We start from the raw sequence: 20,899 nt of genomic DNA on the forward strand, positions 1-20,899 counted from the left end.
TTGCGTTACGCAGGCCTCTCACTGTTGTGGCCTCTCCCGTTGCGGAGCACAGGCTCCAGACATGCAGGCTCAGCGGCCATGGCTCACGGACCTAGCCACTCCGCGGCATGTGGGATCTTCCCGGACTGGGGCATGAACCCCTGTCCCCTGCATCGGCAGGTGGACTCTCAACCACTGCGCCAACAGGGAAGCCCTGTTTCTTATTCTTTGATATTGTACTACTCCTTTTTTTCTTTCTTTCTTTTTTTTTTTTTTAAAACCACACCACAAAGCTTGTGAGATCTTGGTTCCCAGGCTGGAGGTCAGGCCCAGGCTCCTGTGGTGGGGGCTCCGAGTCCAAACCGCTAGACTAACAGACAACCTCAGACCCCCGGGAATAATAATCGGAGTGAGGCCTCCCGGAGGTGCTCATCTCAGTGCCAAGAGCCAGCTTTATCCAACTGCCTGTAAACTCCAGTGCTGGACGCCTCAGGCCAAACAACCAGTAAGATAGGAATACAGAACCACCCATCAAAAAGAGGAAAAAAGAAAAAGAAAGAAACGACAGAAAAATAAGTTACAGATGAAGGAGCAAGGTAAAAACCTACAAGACTAAATAAATGAAGACAAAATAGGTAGCCTGCCTGAAAATGAATTCAGAGTAATGATAGTAAACATGATCCAAAAATCTCGGAAACAGAATGGAGAAAATACAAGAAACATTTAACAAGGATCTAGAAGAACTAAACAGCAAACAAACAGTGATGAACAACGCATTTACTGAAATTGAAAATACTCCAGAAGGACTCAATAGCAGAATAACTGAGGCAGAAGAACGGATAAGTGAGCTGGAAGATAAAATGGTGGAAATAACTGCCAGAGAGCAGAATAAAGAAAAAAGAATTGAGGAGTCTCAGAGACCTCTGGGACAACATTAAACGCAAGAACAATCGAATTATAGGAGTCCCAGAAGAAGAAGAGAAAAAGAAAAGGACTGAGAAAATAATTGAAGAGATTATAGTTGAAAACTTCCCTAACATGGGAGGGGAAACAGTCAATCAAATCCAGGAAGCACAGAGAGTACCATACAGGATAAAACCAAAGAGAAACATGCCAAGACACATATTAATGAAACTATCAAAAGTTAAATACAAATAAAAAAATATTAAAAGCAGCAAGGGAGGGCTTCCCTGGTGGCGCAGTGGTTGACAGTCCGTCTGCCAATGCAGAGGACACAGGTTCGTGCCCCGGTCCGGGAAGATCCCACATGCCGCGGAGCAGCTGGGCCCGTGAGCCATGGCCGCTGAGCCTGCGCGTCTGGAGCCTGTGCTCCGCAACAGGAGAGGCCACAACAGTGAGAGGTCCGTGTAACGCAAAAAAAAAAATCCTCAACAAAGTACTAGCAAACAGAATCCAACAGCACATTTAAAGGATCATACGCCATGATCAAGTGGGGTTTACCCCAGGAATGCAAGGATTCTTCAATATACGCAAATCAATCAGTGTGATACACCATATTAACAAACTGAAGGATAAAAACCACATGATCATCTCAATAGATGCAGAAAAATCTGTTGACAAAATTCAACACCCATTTATGATAAAAACTCTCCAGAAAGTAGGCAAAGAGGGAACCTACCTCAACATAATAAAGCCCATATATGACAAACCCACAGCCAACATCATTCTCAATGGTGAAAAATTGAAACCATTTCCTCTAAGATCAGGAACAAGACAAGGTTGCCCACTCTCACCACTATTATTCAACATAGTTTTGGAAGTTTTAGCCACAGCAATCAGAGATAAAAAAGAAATAAAAGGAATCCAAATTGGAAAAGTAGAAGTAAAACTGTCACTGTTTGCTGATGAAATGATACTACACATAGAGAATCCTAAAGATGCACAGAAATTTCTTGCATTCCTAAACACTAATGATGAAAAATCTGAAAGAGAAATTAAGGAAACACTCCCATTTACCACTGCAACAAAAAGAATAAAATACCTAGGAATAAACCCACCTAAGGAGACAAAAGACCTGTATGCAGAAAACTATAAGACCCTGATAAAAGAAATTAAAGATGATACAAACAGCTGGAGCGATATACCATGTTCTTGGATTGGAAAAATCAACATTGTGAAAATGACTCTACTACCCAAAGCAATCTACAGATTCAATGCAATCCCTATCAAACTACCACCGGCATTTTTCACAGAACTAGAACAAAACATTTCACCATTTGTATGAAAACACAAAAGACCCCGAATAGCCAAAGCAACCTTGAGAAAGGAAAACGGAGCTGGAGGAATCAGACTCCCTGACTTCAGACTATACTACAAAGCTACAGTCATCAAGACAGTATGGTACTGGCACAAAAACAGAAATATAGATCAATGGAACAGGAAAGAAAGCCCAGAGATAAACCCACGCACATATGATCACCTCATCTTTGATAAAGGAGGCAAGAGTATACAATGGAGGAAAGACAGCCTCTTCAATAAGCGGTGCTGGGAAAACTGGACAGCTACATGTAAAAGAATGAAATTAGAGCACTCCCTAACATCATACACAAAAATAAACTCAAAATGGATTAAAGACCTAAATGTAAGGCCAGACACTATCAAACTCGTAGAGGAAAACATAGGCAGAACACTCTAAGACATAAATCACAGCAAAATCCTTTTTAATCCACCTCCTAGAGAAATGGAAATAAAAACAAAAATAAACAAATGGGACCTAATAAAACTCAAAAGCTTTTGCACAGCAAAGGAAACCATAAACAAGACGAAAAGGTAACCCTCAGAATGGGAGAAAATACTTACAAACAAAGCAACTGACAAAGGATTAATCTCCAAAATACACAAGCAGCTCATGCAGCTCAATATCAAAAAAACAAACAACCCAATCCAAAAATGGGCAGAAGACCTAAACAGACATTTCTCCAAAGAAAATATACAGATTGCCAACAAACACATGAAAAGATGCTCAACATTACTAACCATTAGAGAAATGCAAATCCAAATTACAATGAGGTATCACCTCACACTAGTCAGAAGGGCCATCATCAAAAAATCTACAAACAGTAAATGCTGGAGACAGTGTGGAGAAAAGGGAACCCTCTTGCACTGTTGGTGGGAATGTAAATTGATACAGCCACTATGGAGCACAGTATGGAGGTTCCTTAAAAAACTAAAAGTACAACTACTGTATGACCCAGCAATCCCACTACTGGGCACATACCCTGAGAAAACCATAGTTCAAAGAGTCATGTACCACAATGTTCATTGCAGCACTATTTACAATAGTCAGGATATGGAAGCAACCTAAGTGTCCATCGACAGATGAATGGATAAAGAAGATGTGGCACATATATACAATGGAATATTTCTCAGCCAAAGAAAGAAACGAAACTGAGTTATTTGTAGTGAGGTGGATGGACCTAGAGTTGATCATACAGAGTGAAGTAAATCAGAAAGAGAAAAACAAATACCGTATGCTAATACATATATATGGAATCTAAAAAAAAAAAAAGGTTCGGATGAACCTAGGGGCAGGACAGGAATAAAGGCACAGACATAGAGAATGGACTTGAGGACACGGTGGAGGAAGGGTAAGCTAGGAAGTGATAGAGTGGCATGGACATATATACACTACCAAATGTAAGATAGCTAGTGGGAAGCAGCCGCGTAGCACAGGGAGAACAGCTCGGTGCTTTGCAACCACCTAGAGGAGTGGGATAAGGAGGGTGGGAGGGAGACACAACAGGGAGGGGATATTGAGATATGTGTATGCATATAGCTGATTCACTTTGTTATACAGAAGAAACTGACACAACATTGTAAAGCAATTATAGTCCAATAAAAATGTTAAAGAAAAAAAAAAAGGATCAGGTTTACAGACAGAGCCAGCCTTCATCTTCCAATGTGTTATTAACTCACTGCAGCCTCAGAGGTGGAACTGATTTATTTCAGGCATCACGAGGTCTGTAAGCATTTTTCCCAACTTCAGAAGTACAATATTATAAGGTTATCAACTAACACAGTGTTGGGGTTTTTTAAGAAAGCTCAAAACATTCAAAATAACCACAACTCTAATTTTGAAATTTTGGGTTAAATAAATATATTGAAACTCAAAAAAATCATATAACCATTATAAATGACAATTACAGAGAGCATACAATAACCCAGAAAATCATAAACAAGTGAAAAGGCAGTACGCAATTATGTGTCTGCCATGACTTAACCTGAGTGAGACTATGCCTGCATGCGGGCAATGAATAAAAGGAAGAAATTCGTATTTAAAGAAAAGGTGGCAGGGTCTGGGTGACTTAACACCTAGGAGAACACCTAGTCACAGAGCAAACAGTAAATATTTGTTGAAAGAGTAAATGCATGAGTATTTGTTTTTCACATTGTTTTGCCATTTTCTTCCCAATGAAAACTCTGGTGGTCTGAAGGATTCAAACCATCTTCAATCTAAACTAGTAATGTTTTAGGATACACCTCCCCCGATTATTTTACCTGGAACACTCGTGCTGCAGGATGTTGCATGCAAAAGGGTACCTCAGTCAAATAAATAACATCTCAGAAATTCACAGTGTACATTAGCATATCAGAGGACCCAGAGTGCTACAATGATGAAACCCATTGGTCTTAGCTAACATGGCCATTCCCCCAAACTCATCTGACCACAAAATCCTTTCTTCCACAGAACTCCTATTAATTTTAGCACACAGGGGTGCAGTTAAGAGGGGGCAGAGGGGGACATAAGCCCTGATCCCAGTTATGGATCCAAGATTCCTGACAACTTCTAAATGCTCCTCTACCTTTAGTTAAGCAGCAGCCACGCTCTGAAATAACAACTATAGACAGCCCCAGCCCTCTTTCCAAATGGTTCTTTTAAGATTCTAACGAGTGGGCTTCCCTGGTGGCGCAGTGCTTGAGAGTCCGCCTGCCGATGCAGGAGACGCGGGGTCGTGCCCCGTTTCGGGAAGATCCCACATGCCGCGGAGCGGCGGGGCCCGTGAGCCATGGCCACGGAGCCTGCGCGTCCGGAGCCTGTGCTCCGCAAATGGGAGAGGCCACAACAGTGAGAGGGCCGCATAACGCAAGAAAAAAAAAAAAAAAGATTCTAACGAGTAATCTGTGTTTACCAAGAACATACCATCTTTTATCATAGTACAGTTTGCCCTCTTCTATCCGAGCTTCAAACCTCTGGGCTGGAGACTCTGCAGGTGTGGCGGGCAAGTGTTCGGGAGAGGACGGGGATGCTAGAGGAACCAAAGAGATATTTCAATGACTAAGTGTGGCATGAGCATGCGAGTCCACCAGCTAACATGCTTTCATTGAAATGCTATTAAAAAGGGGGAAACAATCATGATCAAGTCCTTACAGTTGTAATAAATGGGAATTCAACAAAATTCTTGTACATCACATCTAACTTAATCCTTAAAGCAACTCTGTGAGGAAGGCAAGGCAAAGAGAAACCTCACCACACAGAAGGGAAACTGAAACCCGAGGCTGGGACAGGCTAAGGGGTTTGCCCAAGGTGACTCAGAGTAGGACCGTAGCAACACTGACCACCAGAAGCTCCAATGGCAAGAACCAGAAAAATCTCTTTAAATTTATAAAAATGGAATCATTTCTAGAAATATTTATTACAAAGCAGGGCAGGTTACTGGGCATGTATGGAGTCAAGCTAACACATTGCTGATAACTGCAGTGGGTTCAAATCATCTAAATTCACACACTCACAAAACCCCCTCCCCACCAGGACTTCAGAAACTCAGGACGTCTCTGTGGACCATGGCAGCTCTCAGAAGGGAATTATCTAGAGCGAGAAGAATCTTGTTTTCTTTCACAAGACTTGGCTGGTAGAGGGATGTGTAAGTAATCGCATAGCTTAAAACCAAAAAAAAAAAAAAAAAAAAAAAAAAAGCCTTGTCAGTTCAGAATTCTATTTTGCAGCCTAGCAACGACCCTTAAGTGCTGCTCTGAACAGAAGCACCCCGAACACTGGGCGGGTCTCCTCTGTAAGCTGGGACTGGGAGCAGCCCGAGAGGCCGTTACCAGGAGCAGCTGCGAAAAGCCACTGGGTAAGCGTGCCTCGTACTGAACTCCACAAAGCAACTCACACTGCAAAACCCTTCTGGTTTCATTTTCAGAAATGCACGTGCACTTAAATCTTATGCCTGATGCCTACACAGAAGGAAATGTCTCTCAAAATAAATCCTAAGGAAAAGACAAAGAAAGTAACTTTTAACATAGCAGGATTAAAAAAAAATAAATCAGGGGAGGGTACACATGAGGTCCACTCCAGTTTTCATGATGACTGCTCTTAGGCAAATGATGAACGTTTTGTTTTTGAAAACTACAACTCCCTGTCAGGTATTTGCATGCTTTTCCAACAATATGATAAAAAGATTGCACGAATGCCAGTAACATCGTGCACTTACCTGGTCTCTTGGGTGACTTCAGCTGTAAGAAGAACAACAAAAAATCTTAGAGAAAATCATTTCCGATACAACTTAAGGTGTCAAAGGCATAAAAGTGATTTAACAAGTAGCAATGAGAACAAAATAAAGCAGAAAACCCACACCAAGCCTAAGCTTTCAAATGAATCAAAAAAATCAAACTGTACCTTATTTAACGTTCTCAGATCCTCCATGATCTGTTCATCTGTTAACAAATAGTTTAGCTGGGGTGTTCAGAGTTAAAGGAATGTGTCTGAAAAGGATGGCTGCCAAGCAAATAGAAATAAACAAAATGGTGCCAGCGTTTGAGAATCTACAAAGTGAGAGTATGTTCCACCATGTTTCTACAGTTTGCCTCTTGGAACTTTTTGATCCTCCTACTAAATGTCATGGAGCCAGGTATCTAAAAGAATTCACACACCCCCCATCTTACAAACTTCTATGGTAAGAAGGTGAAATGAGACTCCATAGGTAACTACAACAACAGTGAGAGCCCAGGCCACAGTAAAGAACTTCATCCTCAATTTGTGAAGTGCTTTGGTTCCAAAGATCTGAGACTTCCACACAGGTACAGGATTAATCTTGCCTAACAGCTTCAATTCTCAGTTGATAAGATGAAGGGAACGGGAAGTTACGCCCCTTCCTCATGGCAGACAAATAACAAAACCATTTTGTAAAAATGGCTATTTATTATCTCCTCGAGAGGATGGAAACAACACTCCCCCAAGTGTCCCCTTCCCATTCCCACTGTTATGATTAAAGGGGCTTCTTGATGTCCGACTGAGATCTTTTGTTTTAATTAAACAACATTTTGCAATGCACTGTTTGGGGGATGTAGCTGACTGAAGTACGAAAGGCAAGTATTACAGTCCTCATTTCACAGGTGCGAAAATCTAAGGCACATGAATCTCCCAGTGAGTGTCAAAACCAGCACAGAGACCCTTTCCAAATAACTGCTGTCTATAAATTCCTCCCACTCAAAGCAATAACAATTGAGGGCTCCAATCATAAAATGGCCATCCCCTACCTCCTGGATAAATACATGTGCTTTCCAGCCAAACATGACAATTTCTGAAGGACCACGGCCATGTGTATTCTATCAAATGGAAAAGCAAAGGATTCAACAGTCTAAAGGAAAAAAAGTGATTAAGGCTTGATGCAACGGATATCAGGAGCAGGTTTTCGCCTCTTGTCTGGGATGGGGACAGGATCATTTGGTCGCCTCCGCAACTTTCTGGTCATGATGGGTTTCACTTCCATAGAATCTGTGGCAAGAATGGAATGGGTGAATCTATCCAACTCCAGCCTGAAGTCAGCAAGAATTCGCAGTGTAAGAATATCGGCCCCAGAGCCACCCAATCAGAAGTGCTTTATTGGGGACGTCTGGTCCACACATGGCCCGAGTCAGACACCGTATCAGACTTTCGAGGGGTCTGTGCTCAGGAGACTCAAACCTGCTGACCTAAGAGCACACCCCTCTCTGAGACACAGCCCCACCCTGCAGCCTCCCACTGCAGCCATGGCTGGCATCTCTACGGCTCCCTGGAAACTAGAAATTTTCCTCTCCCTCCCTCAAATCAAGAGGCCACAGAGCAACAGGCTCTTGGGATCGGAAAGAACCTTTGGGTCGTCTCTAATTCCCGCTGTTCCCACAAAGAGTGGGTAAACCAGAGCCCACCAGCATGAAAGGCCCTTTGAGAGGCCTGTGGCCTCAGGGCCAACATTTTTACATGAGATTTACAAACCTGGGCTCTTTTCATTTTACTTTATAACCTTTCGTGACTACCTGACTATACAGACTGATACCCCGAGGGGTCCTGAGAAAGGCCTCCTTTCCTCCTCCTGGACTCACCCCTCACCCACCGCACACTTTTCCCTGCCCGCCCCAGCCACACAGATCTCTCCTTCTCTCCTGCTCTGCCTCCTTGGAGTTCTTCTTGCTGGCCTGCTCCTTAGACACTGGTGCTCTGCGGAGTGCAGTCAGTTCTCAGCCTGGATCCCGGTGAATTTCCCGTCACCAGTTCCAGCCCCACCCACCCCGCTGCACGGCATCCCACACCCCATGATGTCACACTCTCTTCTCCAGGTTCCACATGAACCCACTTCTTCCCCATGTCTCAGGCCCCAAGGCCATCTCCCCAACGACCCACCCTTCCCGGCCGGAGCCAACTGTCATCTGTGACTTGTCTTTCTTCACCCACACATCAGACCCACCAGATAATGGCACTTCTGCCTGTGAACGGCCTCTCAACTCCATCTCCTCATCACACCCTGTCTCCCTCAAAGGGATCTTCCGAAGACATGAACCAGATCATTTAGCACATTACTCTATGAAATGTTTCAATGGCTTGCCATCGGCTACAGAATAAAGGCCGTGTCTCCCTTCCAGACTCCCTCCCTTCTCCTTCCCTCACACAGAGCCCGGGAGCAAGCTCTCAGCTATTCTGTTACCCAAGGACACCTTACTTTCTATGCCTTCAAGCCTGTGTGTGCTGCCCTCCGCCTACCCTCCTCTTTTCTGCCCAGAAACTCCTACACAACATCCTCAGAGAGCAGCTCAACACTGCCCCTGCTGTGATGGCTTCTGCGGAGTCACACCACCTTCCCAGTAAGCAGAGCATCTGTACAAACCCCTACCACCAACCGCCAGTGTCTGGGACACTCCCCCAGCGGACGCATGGATTCCACCCCAATGCCGAGTGATAGTTCTGGCGCACGAGAGGGGCTAGCTGCACGGGGTTTCCTGCAGAACAACTAGATGAGGTCAAGCCTGATGATGAGATGCAGTTAATTCATGACTACGCATCCCATGTGCAGAGCAGACAGGACAGCCTTAGGGAATTCAACATAGCCCGTCCACCACGGCAACTCCCGAGACCCGAGAGGCCTTGGTTTGTGCGAACAAAGTCAAAAGGCATTTCTGCATGTTGCTCTTAAGAAGAGAAATGGGCAATACTGACTTTTCTCCCCTAGGAATGGAGGTAAAGTGACCAGAACCAGTGACCTAATGAACATTCATAAAAGTGTATTCAGAAGTGGGGACGGAAGGAAGGAGGACAAACACGCACCCACCCCGGGAAAGGGGGGCCTTCTCCCTAAAAGACACCTCTTACCCTATGCGGAGATGCTACCCTTCTCCAGTTTCTTACTGGCCAGTTGGGTGGGTATCCCTGCGGGCACTGTGTGACATAAGGCAGGCTGCGTAAATACTCTTACGTCTCAAGTTTCCTCATCCATAAACTGGAAATATCAATAACCCTTCCCTCGCAGGGTGCTGTGAAGATTACATGAGATGATACATGTGAAGCCCTCAATATAGTGCCTGGCATAATAAGAGTTCAATCAATGCTAGTTTTTATTATCATGTTCTTAGCCAGGAAAAAAATCATACAAAGATCTTTTTGAAAAGTCAAGGCACAAACAACTGGGACAGAAGTGATACACCTGAAGGAAAGTGATGTCAAAAGTGAGGCTTGCAACATTCACACCTAATTTGGAAGACCAAAGAGCACCAGAGAAAAGGCACCAAGTGTGCCCTACCCTCTGCGGGTGGGAGATGCATGATGGAAGCAAGCAAAGGTAGAGATGAAAGGATTTGGGAAAAAGCCGGTCTGACCATGGCCAAAAAACTCAGAAAAAAATAACTCCATCACTCACAAAGCAGAAAGCATAATCGAATTCTCCGTATGAGATGGTGAAAATCAATCCACATTATTGGTCTAGTCACGGTAATAACCTAATCAGTTTACCCAAAAGACTACTTTAGCACAAGGAAGGTGCTTTGAGGAAGCCGCTAAAATTAATTAGCACGTCCCCATCACCAGCCAGGAGAGTGAGTGAGAAGGGAGCAGTCCTGGCCAGGGGTCCAGGTGGAGGATGTGATTCGAGGGGAAGAGCAACATGTAAGTATCACAGCCCGGAACTACACAGTATTATTATCTACTTAACTCACTTTGTTCCAATCCCAGCCAGGTAATGCATGGTCGGCTTCTACGGACGATTTTTTCATAGATAAAGATGGGATGTGCTGACCACCTGGGTCTGAGTGGGCCTGGAAATCCTATTTCTCACCAGAAGAAACAGGCTGGCAGGCTGGGTTTATTTTTTATTTATTTATTTATTTTTAACATCTTTATTGGAGTATAATTGCTTTACAATGGTGTGGTAGTTTCTGCTTTATAACGAAGTGAATCAGCTATACATATACATATATCCCCATATCCCCTCCCTCTTGCATCTCCCTCCCACCCTCCCTATCCCACCCCTCTAGGTGGTCACAAAGCACCGAGCTGATCTCCCTGTGCTATGTGGCTGATTCCCACTAGCTATCTATTTTACATTTGGTAGTGTATATATGTCCATGCCACCCTCTCACTTCGTCCCAGCTTACTCTTCCCCCTCCCTGTGTCAAGTCCATTCTCTATGTGTGTCTTTATTCCTGTCCTGCCCCCTAGGTTCTTCAGAACCTTTTTTTTTTTAGAATCCATATATATGTCTTAGCATATGGTATTTGTTTTTCTGACTTACTTCATTCTGTATGACAGACTCTAGGTCCATCCACCTCACTACAAATAACTCAATTTCATTTTTTTATGGCTAAGTAATATTCCACTATATATATATCAGGCTGAGACTGAGACATCAGTCTCCTGGGAGTTTGGCCCGGAGTCCCAAGGGCTCAATCTAGGTGCACTGACAAAAACCAAACTCCTGGAACTGAAACTCAGACCTTGGAGTGTGGCCACCCTGGAGAAGGCACTCAAGCAGGAAATAGCGTCCTCTCGGACATCATGCACCAAGCACAAAGCATCTCCAACTGGCTTCAACCAGAAAGCCTCCCTAATCCAGAGGCCTATTTGTAGGTTTGCTTCCTGTGAATAAGTGGGGATAAAATTCGCAGAATCTAACTGAACGTACAACAATTAAACCAGAGGCAGGGGAGCATTCATGACAGAAAACACCAAGCAAGCGATGAGACCAGGTGCACAACCCCCCTCCACACCACTGTGTATATGTGGCCTTGAATCATGTAAATCCTACTGGTCTGCTCTCCAGACGGGCCTGCCGGCTAAAAAATGGGAGCGCAGATGAGGCAGTGCTAAGCCACAGCCCTATGGAGACATAGTCCTGATAACGCTAATTACCTTTTAACACATAACTATGGGGTACTGGCTGGCTTTTGGCTCTGCACTTCTCAAGGCAGAGTCATTCACTCCAACAGCCCACTCGCCTACAGGGCACAGATGCAGTAAAAGCTCCACTTTAACTTCACTTTAACATACTTGCACCATGAAAACAAACTCACACTTGTTTATCTACTGACAAAAAAAAATTAGTTGCAGGGATTCAAAGGAATATCCTTTTAAGTAAGAATGTGACAGAAAAGCCTCAGCAGAGCCGACACTGCAGCCGATGGGCAATTACCCCCAAACCAGGGGCAGCGAGCCACGGGGCTGGACTGAAGGCCCAGACCAAACCCCAGTACACCCCACTCAAATGGCAACACCACAAATCCAGGCTGCATGGTGACCACAAACAGAGGCCTTTAGTGGGGGGTGGGGGGGTGGATAAAAATCAGGGTTAGGTCATTGGGGGCCAAACCAGGGTAGGAACGAAGGGACCAATTTGCATTAGGCCACAGCTGCCCGTAACACGGGGGTGCATTTCAAGAGTGAACTGATCAAGGCCCACCGCTGTGCATCCTCAACCCCGTTCAATGGCCTGGATTCTACAACAGCATCATCAAGAAGGAACGTCTGGGGACAAGCCCATTCCACCCCAAATCCAGGTCCCCTCTTCCACCCTCCCTCCCCTGACATTTGTGCGCAGCCTCTTCTCCTCGCCTTGACTTCCTGCTCACAGGCACCTGTGCCGGTGAATCTGCTCCTGTATAACCACACGTGCCTCTTGAAGTTTTACAATAAATGAAAACCAGCTTGACACATCTTTACCTTCACTTATTTAGGATCCCCCTCTCTCAAAAAAACCTCACACTGGGAAAGCACGGAAACCGTATCAGTCTTGTAACTATAAGGACATGAGCTCCTCGAGGACAGAGACCTCCCTATCAACCTCATTCTGTGAAGCACTGGGACCACATGAGTCCACAGGATTTAGAGTCGGTATAATGCAGTGGTTAAGAGAACACGCTTGGGGCCCAAGTCTGGCTTAAGCACCACCTCACTGGGGCACTGGAGCAAATTGCTCCGTTCCTGCACGCCTGCCCCGCCAAGTCATCACAGGAGTCTCAGGAGCTCAGTGAGGTCACAGCTTCCCCGGCCCTTAGTGCGCACTCTGCGTGCCAGCCACTCGGGGCACCATCTCCTCTCACCTCTACACCAAACCTCCACAGCGGGATCTATCGTGTCCTTGCCAAATGACAAAACTCCACCATAGAACCAAGTTCACATCTGGGCTGGGATTCACCCACATCTGTCAGCCTTCAGCGGCAGCTGTAGTATTCTTATATTATACCTGGCTCGATGTAAACACTCAGCTTCTATTTGATATTATCATTACTCATGCCTCCCGCTATGAATCCAGTAACATCTTTTTTTTTTTAACTATTTGTTTACTTATCTATGGCTGCGTTGGGTCTTCGTTGTTGTGCACGGGCTTTCTGTAGTTGCAGTGAGCGGGGGCTACTCTCCGTTGCGGTGTGCAGGTTTCGCACTGCGGTGGCTTCTCTTGTTGCAGAGCACGGGCTCCAGGTACGCGGGCTTCAGTAGTTGTGGCACATGGGCTTTACAGCGCAGGCTCAGTAGCGCTCCCACGGGGCGCATGGGATTCATTGCTCCACGGCATGTGGGATCTTCCTGGACCAGGGCTCGAACCCGTGTCCCCTGCACTGGCAGGCAGATTCTTAACCACTACGCCACCAGGGAAGCCCCCTGAATCCAGTATCTTCTAAAGGAACCTCACAGGCTTTACTGAGATCATGAATAACTTCCACAGGGGCCTGAAGGTTGAAAGATGCCCCTGGTGAGGCAAGAACTTAAAAAAGATGAAGTGGCAGTTAGTGGGCGTTGGCAGAAAGGAGAAAAGGTGGCTGGCGTAAGGTAAGAGGACACATGAACTAAAAATGATAGAGTGCCCCACGTTTTCAAGCTCATGAAGCTCTTGTTGATTACTGGGGTTACTGAGAACCGTGGCCTCAACTGCAGAGAAAAGTCACCCTCAGGTAATTCTACCTATAACCTCACTACTCCAAGTGTGGTCTGACCAACAGCATCACCAGCCCTGGAGAGGTGGTTAGAAATGCAGGATCACTGGCTCCACCCCAGACCCCCTGAACCAGAATCTGCATTTTATCAAGACCCCCAGCTGACTCACACACGCATTCAAGGTGGGGGAATCACCGACCTATAATCCATCCCAGTTCCTCTGCTGACAGTACACCTTTCTGCCTGCACAACCCAGCTGTCCCAGGTTCTCCACCAGTGGTTCAGGCAGTGAAGAGTACGTCCCACCAATTCCCACAGATGGCTGGAAAGGCGGAAATCCCGTTTGGACAGAGCAGGTCACTGGGTATGCCTGTTTCCAACGCGTTATCTGGTTTAAGCTCCTCCTCGGCCTCATGCTCCACTTTGTTTTTCAAGAGATCTTCACGTTGAACTGGAGAAGGAGATTTTAGGAAGTATGTTTTCTGGGCAGAGCTAGGCAACACTGATACTGGGCATCAATCCACAGAAGTGAAATCAGTCACTCGGTGAGAGGAAGGAAACCAGACCTTTAAGTCGACACCGTAACAGCACCATCTGTGGAAGCGCTCATTATCCTTCTAGCTCCAGTGCCTTCTCTTTAGACGCTCCATCATTACCTTGGCAGTGCTTTCCATACCAAGGGTACCAAACGGCTTGAGGAAGGACATCAGTACCTTTAATGCCCATGGCTAGCTTTAAGCACTTCTGTAATCTATTTTACTGCATCTCAAATGACTTCCCTGCATTTATTTGTCTTTTCTACCTTGGCAGGTTTGGCCGCTCAAGTCACCAAGGATGCCTACTGTCCCCGTTAAGATTCCAGCTGTAAAACTGCCTGGCCAAATGTCTATCGCTTGTCAATAATTAGGCTGCCAAATCACAGGTGAGGTGATGACAGCCTTCCCCACAGATGGAAAGGGAGCAGCTATAAACTGACAATATTTCCCACCAGCCTAATGAAGGCTCTGAGCATCTGGTGGCTCTAACGGAGAGCGATGAGGCGTCAATGCTAGCCGGAGCCACTGTTGGAGAAGATGGCGTGCAGGTCAGAAAACAGGCACGCCGACTGGGACCGGACAAGGTACCAATGTGCTTGCAGTTTAATTAAAAAAACATTTCAACAAGAATAAGACGGTGCTGTTCTGAAGATGCTGTTTCAGCATCCATTCTCACCAAAACACATTTCTGAGCCACTGTTAGTGGTCTGCAAGGAATTCATTCCTTTTGCCAAGTCTTTCAATGAGGACGGTGTATCAGAAGAGAGATTTTCCAAGAATCAGACCCCTACTTTAGATGCAACCACATGATCATTGGTGCATCATGGGGACTGGAGCTAGAAGTTTGTGTCAATGGGAAGCCCATGTTAGCTAACAGCACCAGAAATACCAAAGGGGAAATACAGCTCTTAACTGTTACTTTTAGTTTCAAAGTCAGCCCCAAGGACTTACATAACAATGTATCTCTTAAGGACCCTGACAAAAATCAGACATGCCAGAACCCCAGGACCTTCTGAACATGATTATAAGAGTGAAATTTTGGGGTGTGCCGAAGGCATGTCACTTACATACCCAAGTGACAAACTCACCACTGACGTGCCTTGCGATATTTGCTGATGGAAAGAAATTTTGCCAAGTTCCAAAATAGCTAGTTCAAGCCAATTCCCATCCTGTACCCTTCTCAGCGTTGTTGGTCTACGTATGGCAATGGAAGAGCAGCCCATATTGCCTCTCCCTTAAACTTGCCTACAACCTGCTGAGTTCCCATATGCGGATGACTGAATCCTAGAAGGCCAGAGAGGGACTGGCTCCGAGTCTAACGTAACTTTCCTGCCTTTACAAGAGAACAGTTCAGTTTAGCTATCCCAGCTGAAATGGTAACAACTCTTCCTGAAATGTTCACAGTAACACCTGGGGCGAAGGCATCTAATAGCACAGATGACAGAGCCAAAGACTCTGTTCTCACACCCGGGTCAAAGGAAGACAATGCTTTTTCCATAATGAAGGTAGAACGAAAAAAACAAGCAGAGGGATTCCTACCACCACAGAGGGACCAGGGTACTTTGTGAATATAACCAAGATAGGAATGGCAGCCGACCCAGGAATTACATTAAAGCATAAGCCTGAAGTTGCAGTCACTATTAAAGATCTACCCTTTAATTTACCCAGCATCTGTTATGTACAAGACCCTGTACTAGGCACTCATATTTCTAACCACAGTCTTGTGAGATAAGATATGATCAGCCCCATTTTATAGAGGGGGAAATTGGCTCAGAGGGGTTAAGTGGCTTGACTAAAGTCACACAGCCAATACAAGACAGAGCTAGAACTCTGACCCACCGTATGAAAGCCCACCCTCCTTTCAGCTCACTCTGCTCTGCTGAGGAACCAACAGGAGTCGGCACCGGGGCACCGCCCTCCCCCCAGGGTCCCCCTCGGGTCTCCCAGGACGCTGCTCTGTGGTGCTTTCATACCTCCAGTCAGTTCCATCGTTAGCTTTTCATTTTCAATCATTTTCTTCTTTTCTTCTAGCTCGGCAATCAGGTTCTCTTTCAGCTCAACCTTCTTGTCTTCAAATTCCTTCACTGCCGCCTTCTTTTCCTTGATGTAATTTCTTTCCACTTGTTCAGTCTGAGCAAAAGAGAAACACAGGCTGGGGCTACATGACCCTGGCAGCCAGGGCTCCAACACAAAGCCTGGCTCTGTGCACAAGCACAGAGGAAATACGTTTACTAGAAAGAAGAGAAACAGCTGCAGTCAACACACCAACTTTCAGAAACAGAGTATCTGGGAGCAAGTTTTCCAACGAATGCATGAAACTGAACCACACTTCTGGTTTTTATGTGCATACCTCACTTGTGACTCAGATCTATTTCCTCTCTTCCACATCTTATATTTTATGGATTGTATGTGAAAACAGAATGTAAGTTTCTCAGAAACAGTAAATAAACCCTTTTGAAGACACAATTTCGAAGAAAATAGTACATTCCAGATGAAATATCTATATTTAAAATAGTTACAGGATACCAAGTCAAGACGGCCTGAGTTACTCTATTGTTTTTTGATGCTTACAGTAAGATAAAGGCCAATGAGAGGACAGGATCACTTCTTAGGTGCCTGAACCCCGAGGTACCCAAACCCTGAAATTATACTGAGTAAAGCAAATGAGTACGCATCCATTTTCCAAATCTCAGTGTTGCATTAAGTGAAGAACAAGGGGTCTCCTGGTGGGCTACGGCTGTGGACCCTGTGACCCCCTGGGCTGTGGCCGCGTGTGTTGCACTGACTTTAGTCCTAACACCGTCTCTCATAACGCGGCTTTGATAAACTATGACCCCGCCACACCCCACACACACACCAGCCTCCCGGGAGCAAGCAGACTACCCAAGATTCCAGCCCTCATCTCTGCCTGTAGCGCCACACCTCACACGCAACCAGCACTCAGACCTCTGCTGACTGAAAGATCTTAATCCATCTTTCCGACCCAACCAGGGTTTCAGCTGTAAAACGGAGCCAATTCAGAGACCAGGCTGCTTTGAGGACCAATATAACAAACTATTAGGCCATTGTAATTCAGACATACTCCCAAATGGCTTTAACGTGAGATAAGCATCTACAAGAAAGCAGTCAAGTGTGAGTATCCCCTAGCCCCTCTGTGATAAGCAGAAGCTGCCCAACCAACAAACGAATAGATGGAATTTCTGAACTGAGACCAAATGTCCTTTAGTCAAACAGAACACTGATGGAGGCTTCCGGGGGGCTTCCCAGCTGTCTACGTGGTAATGGAAGGAAAGGCCATTGGATCGGTTGGGAGAGAAAGATTCCAGTCTCAGAATGAGCCTGCAAGCCCAGAAGACCCGTGGTACTTACTTCCAGCTGGAGGAAGAGTTCTGAAAGAGATAAAACATGCAATTAGATTCACCAGGCTATGCCACCTTTCTAGACAGTGACGTTAGGATTCATTTAGAAGCAGTAATTGCTTTCTGAAAACAAGGCTGCAAGGAGAAAATGTTTCCATCAGTAAGCAGTTGATATATGTGAAGGGGTAGGATGCGAGAAGCATGCGTGTCTAGTTAAAATCTGACCCTGAACAGAATGCGCTCTGGCAGCTCTGCCCAAGGGTGAAAGCAAGCAGGAACGAAACTGCCCTGGCAAAATCAGTAAGAGCTAGAAGCTAGCCCTTCTTCCACTCAGTACACACCCTCAGAAGTCCTGCAGGGCAGGGAGAAGGAGCAATGCAGTTACTCCAGAAGCAGAGGCAACATGGATATTTTTAAAGCCCCTCACACAGGGCTCTGCATGGTGAGGAAGGGCATTCTCCAAGCTTTCAGAGGGCAGAGGCCCCGAGCCCTCCTGCGGCTCTGCTCACACCCAGGCCTCCACCTGTAATGTCCTCTGGTCTCTGACCGCAACTCAGAGTTTCAGACTACTGCAGCCTCCTCCTTGAGGCCTTTTCTGAGGCCCCTTCGCTCACCAAGCCCCTCTCAGACACCTAAGAGTATCCACTGCCCGGTATCAGCAGCTTACTGAGCACCCACTGTGCGCCAGATCAGCGCCTGTTTACTCAGCAGCTCCCCGACCTCTCGACTCTAAGGTCCTGTGCACACTGAGCATGTGGAACCAAACAGGTCCACGGCTTCTTTTCTGGGTGACATCTGAGCTGCTGCAAACGGTCCACAGAGACTGTTGGTGGAGCAGTAACTCCAAGGGGTGCTGTTCCCATCTAACCATGGTCTCCTTTGCAGACCCGAAAGATCCTATGGATCCATCCCCCCATAAAAGAGCACATATGCACAGTCACACATAAAATCTTGAGAGTTTCAAGAACTTGAGATGAAGAATCTAGACATCCATCAACTGTTGAATGAGAAAATTGAGGAAAACGGACCAGCCACTCACTATTTTCTAACCCCCAGAAAACCTCATCACCTTGGCACCGGGAAGCGTGAGGCACACGAGCCCAAGCACACCCAGCCCAACACACTCAACTCCTGACTGCTGCAGACCCGTACCCGCATGAACGGGCCAGATATCTGAAGTCTGCGCCATTCGGAGACTTCACCTCTGCACCAGCAAGTCAAGCGACACGTAGCACTCTTGGAGCTGGTGGTGGTTGTTTCAAAGCAGCCAGATGCCAGACACAACAAGAGCAGGTGGATCAGCTCCACACGGAATGTGCTTTTTGAAGCTCAAGGTGTGACTGACTCAGGAGCCCCTCTGCATTTTCACCTGGGGGCAGGGGTGGTGGGGATGTTTATGAAAGACACCGAGCACAGGATTGAGAGCAGAATTCAGAAAGACAAATCAACACTCACCCTGCAGTTCTTGCTTAAGAGAAATGACGCACATCAATTTTCTTTCCCTCCTTACATCTCAAACCAGTTCCACAAGATATTAGCAGTGCTCTCTCCAAATGGGGAGACTGAGGCTCCAAGAGCAGAAGCGTGCTAAAAGGCTTAAGCCCTTAAGGGATGGGAGGAAGCCCTCAACCTGGGACCTCAGCCTCCACAGCACCACCCCCTTTCCCTGCTGAAAAGGGGCTCCAGGAAGAAGGCTGAGGATTTTAAAGATGCCTGAGGAGATGCCTCAGGAACTTAGAGTGGGGCGGGGAGAGGGGTGCTGGGTCACCACAGCAGCTCTATCACCCACCTTCCCTGTACCCCCTACCCTGCAGCTCCTTTTCTGTGCCTCGATGGACATGGGCATCTACTCACTGAAGGAAACAAAGAAGGGTTCCATCCATAGAAAGCTGGAAAGTCAATGGATCAGAAAGTGAAAGGACAGCAGCCTAAGGCCTCTCATTGGGGAAGAAGATGAACAGCCCTACGTAAGTGCAGCTTTGGAGTCTCTCTTCCCCCAAACTCGCCCCACAGTGGGACAGCTGAAACACGTTTTGGAGAATGGCTCTTCTGGCCACATTACATCCAAATCGATGATCAGCCAAAGGAGGAAAATTTGACAAGGATTTATTTCCAGTTAAGAGAGAGCCTCACCTGCATTTCGTATCCTCTCTTTGTACTGCTGATCTAGTTTTTTCATCCTCTTCTGATATTCCTGTAATGTACCTGATTGAGATTTACAAAATAGTTACTATGAAGATCAAACTGCTCTACATTTTGGTTTTCTAGCACCGACACTGAATGTTTTAAATAACATTAGAGTAAAATACACACCATGGAAAGGCACCCGTGAGTAGAGGTAACTTGGTTCCCAAGCAAGATGCAGAGCAGAAACCCCAACCAGTGGCTTTAAGACTCTCTAGCAAGTGAGGAGTAGAAGAAAGCTGCACCCATCCACCAGTGACTCTCATCACTCGCTGCTACAGTTTCGGTCTGTGAGCCCCCCTTTCCCGGAAAAAGCTCACTCTCCTTCAGTAAGGTCTAGATCAATGCCATCCAGTAGAACTTGCTGTGCAATGGTGGAAATGGCCTATTTTGCCCTGGCCAGTATGACAACCCTGAGTCACATGTGGCTATGAGCACGTGAAATGGGGCTACTGCAAGCCAGGAACTGAACTGTTAATTTTATTTAATTAAATTTAAATAGCTGAATGTGGCTAGTGACATTACTGGACAGCTCAGTACAGCATCTGACCAAATGGCTCTTCCCTGAGCAACTAATAATGAGGGTCCCAATTAGCACGGGAAGTGTTTTCGGATGACAATGCTTCAGTGGGCTATATATACATTTTTTTATTATTAATTAATTTATTTATTTTTGGCTGCGTTGGGTCTTCGTTGCCGTGCGCGGGCTTTCTCTAGTTGCGGCGAGCAGGGACTACTCTTTGTTGCGGTAAGCAGGTTTCGCACTGCAGTGGCTTCTCTTGTTGTGGAGCATGGGCTCAGTAGTTGTGGCTCGTAGGATCTAGAGTGCAGGCTCAGTAGTTGTGGCACACGGGCTTAGCTGCTCCGCGGCATGTGGGATCTTCCCGGACCAGGGCTCAAACCTGTGTCCCCTGCACTGGCAGGCGAATTCTTAACCACTGCCCCACCAAGGAAGTCCCCAGTGGGCTATATTAATGGCATCTTTTTCAAAATCCCCCACTCAACCCTGCCAGGCACACCTTACAGACCTGCTAGAGTGGGACGTATTTCTTTCTCTGGCAATACTTCCATTACCGTCGGAAGAAAAACTAAAACAAAGGTGTGTGATTGCAAGTCACGGGAACATGTTTCACTATGAAGGAGAAATCAGTATAAGATGTGCTGCTCCAAGCAATGGAAGTACGTCATGGAGAAGCAGTTCCAGTGCC

General features: G+C 46.1%; 1 protein-coding gene across 1 annotated transcript in view; it reads right to left on the minus strand.

Moving 5' to 3' along the window:
- The window catches only part of SUDS3 (SIN3A corepressor complex component SDS3), a 38,925-nt gene that overhangs the window by 10,544 nt on the left and 7,482 nt on the right, over positions 1-20,899 (minus strand). Inside the window, exons 4-10 of the mRNA XM_007455843.1 lie at positions 19,641-19,712; positions 17,518-17,537; positions 16,122-16,278; positions 7,619-7,714; positions 6,617-6,678; positions 6,432-6,453; positions 5,141-5,246 (exon numbers count right to left, since the gene is read on the minus strand). Coding sequence (XP_007455905.1) covers positions 5,141-5,246; positions 6,432-6,453; positions 6,617-6,678; positions 7,619-7,714; positions 16,122-16,278; positions 17,518-17,537; positions 19,641-19,712 — 535 coding nt within the window. The remainder of the gene's footprint in view (positions 1-5,140; positions 5,247-6,431; positions 6,454-6,616; positions 6,679-7,618; positions 7,715-16,121; positions 16,279-17,517; positions 17,538-19,640; positions 19,713-20,899) is intronic.

This window comes from Lipotes vexillifer, unplaced genomic scaffold, assembly GCF_000442215.2.
Source record: "Lipotes vexillifer unplaced genomic scaffold, Lipotes_vexillifer_v1.1 scaffold970, whole genome shotgun sequence".
Classification (NCBI taxonomy): domain Eukaryota; kingdom Metazoa; phylum Chordata; class Mammalia; order Artiodactyla; family Lipotidae; genus Lipotes; species Lipotes vexillifer.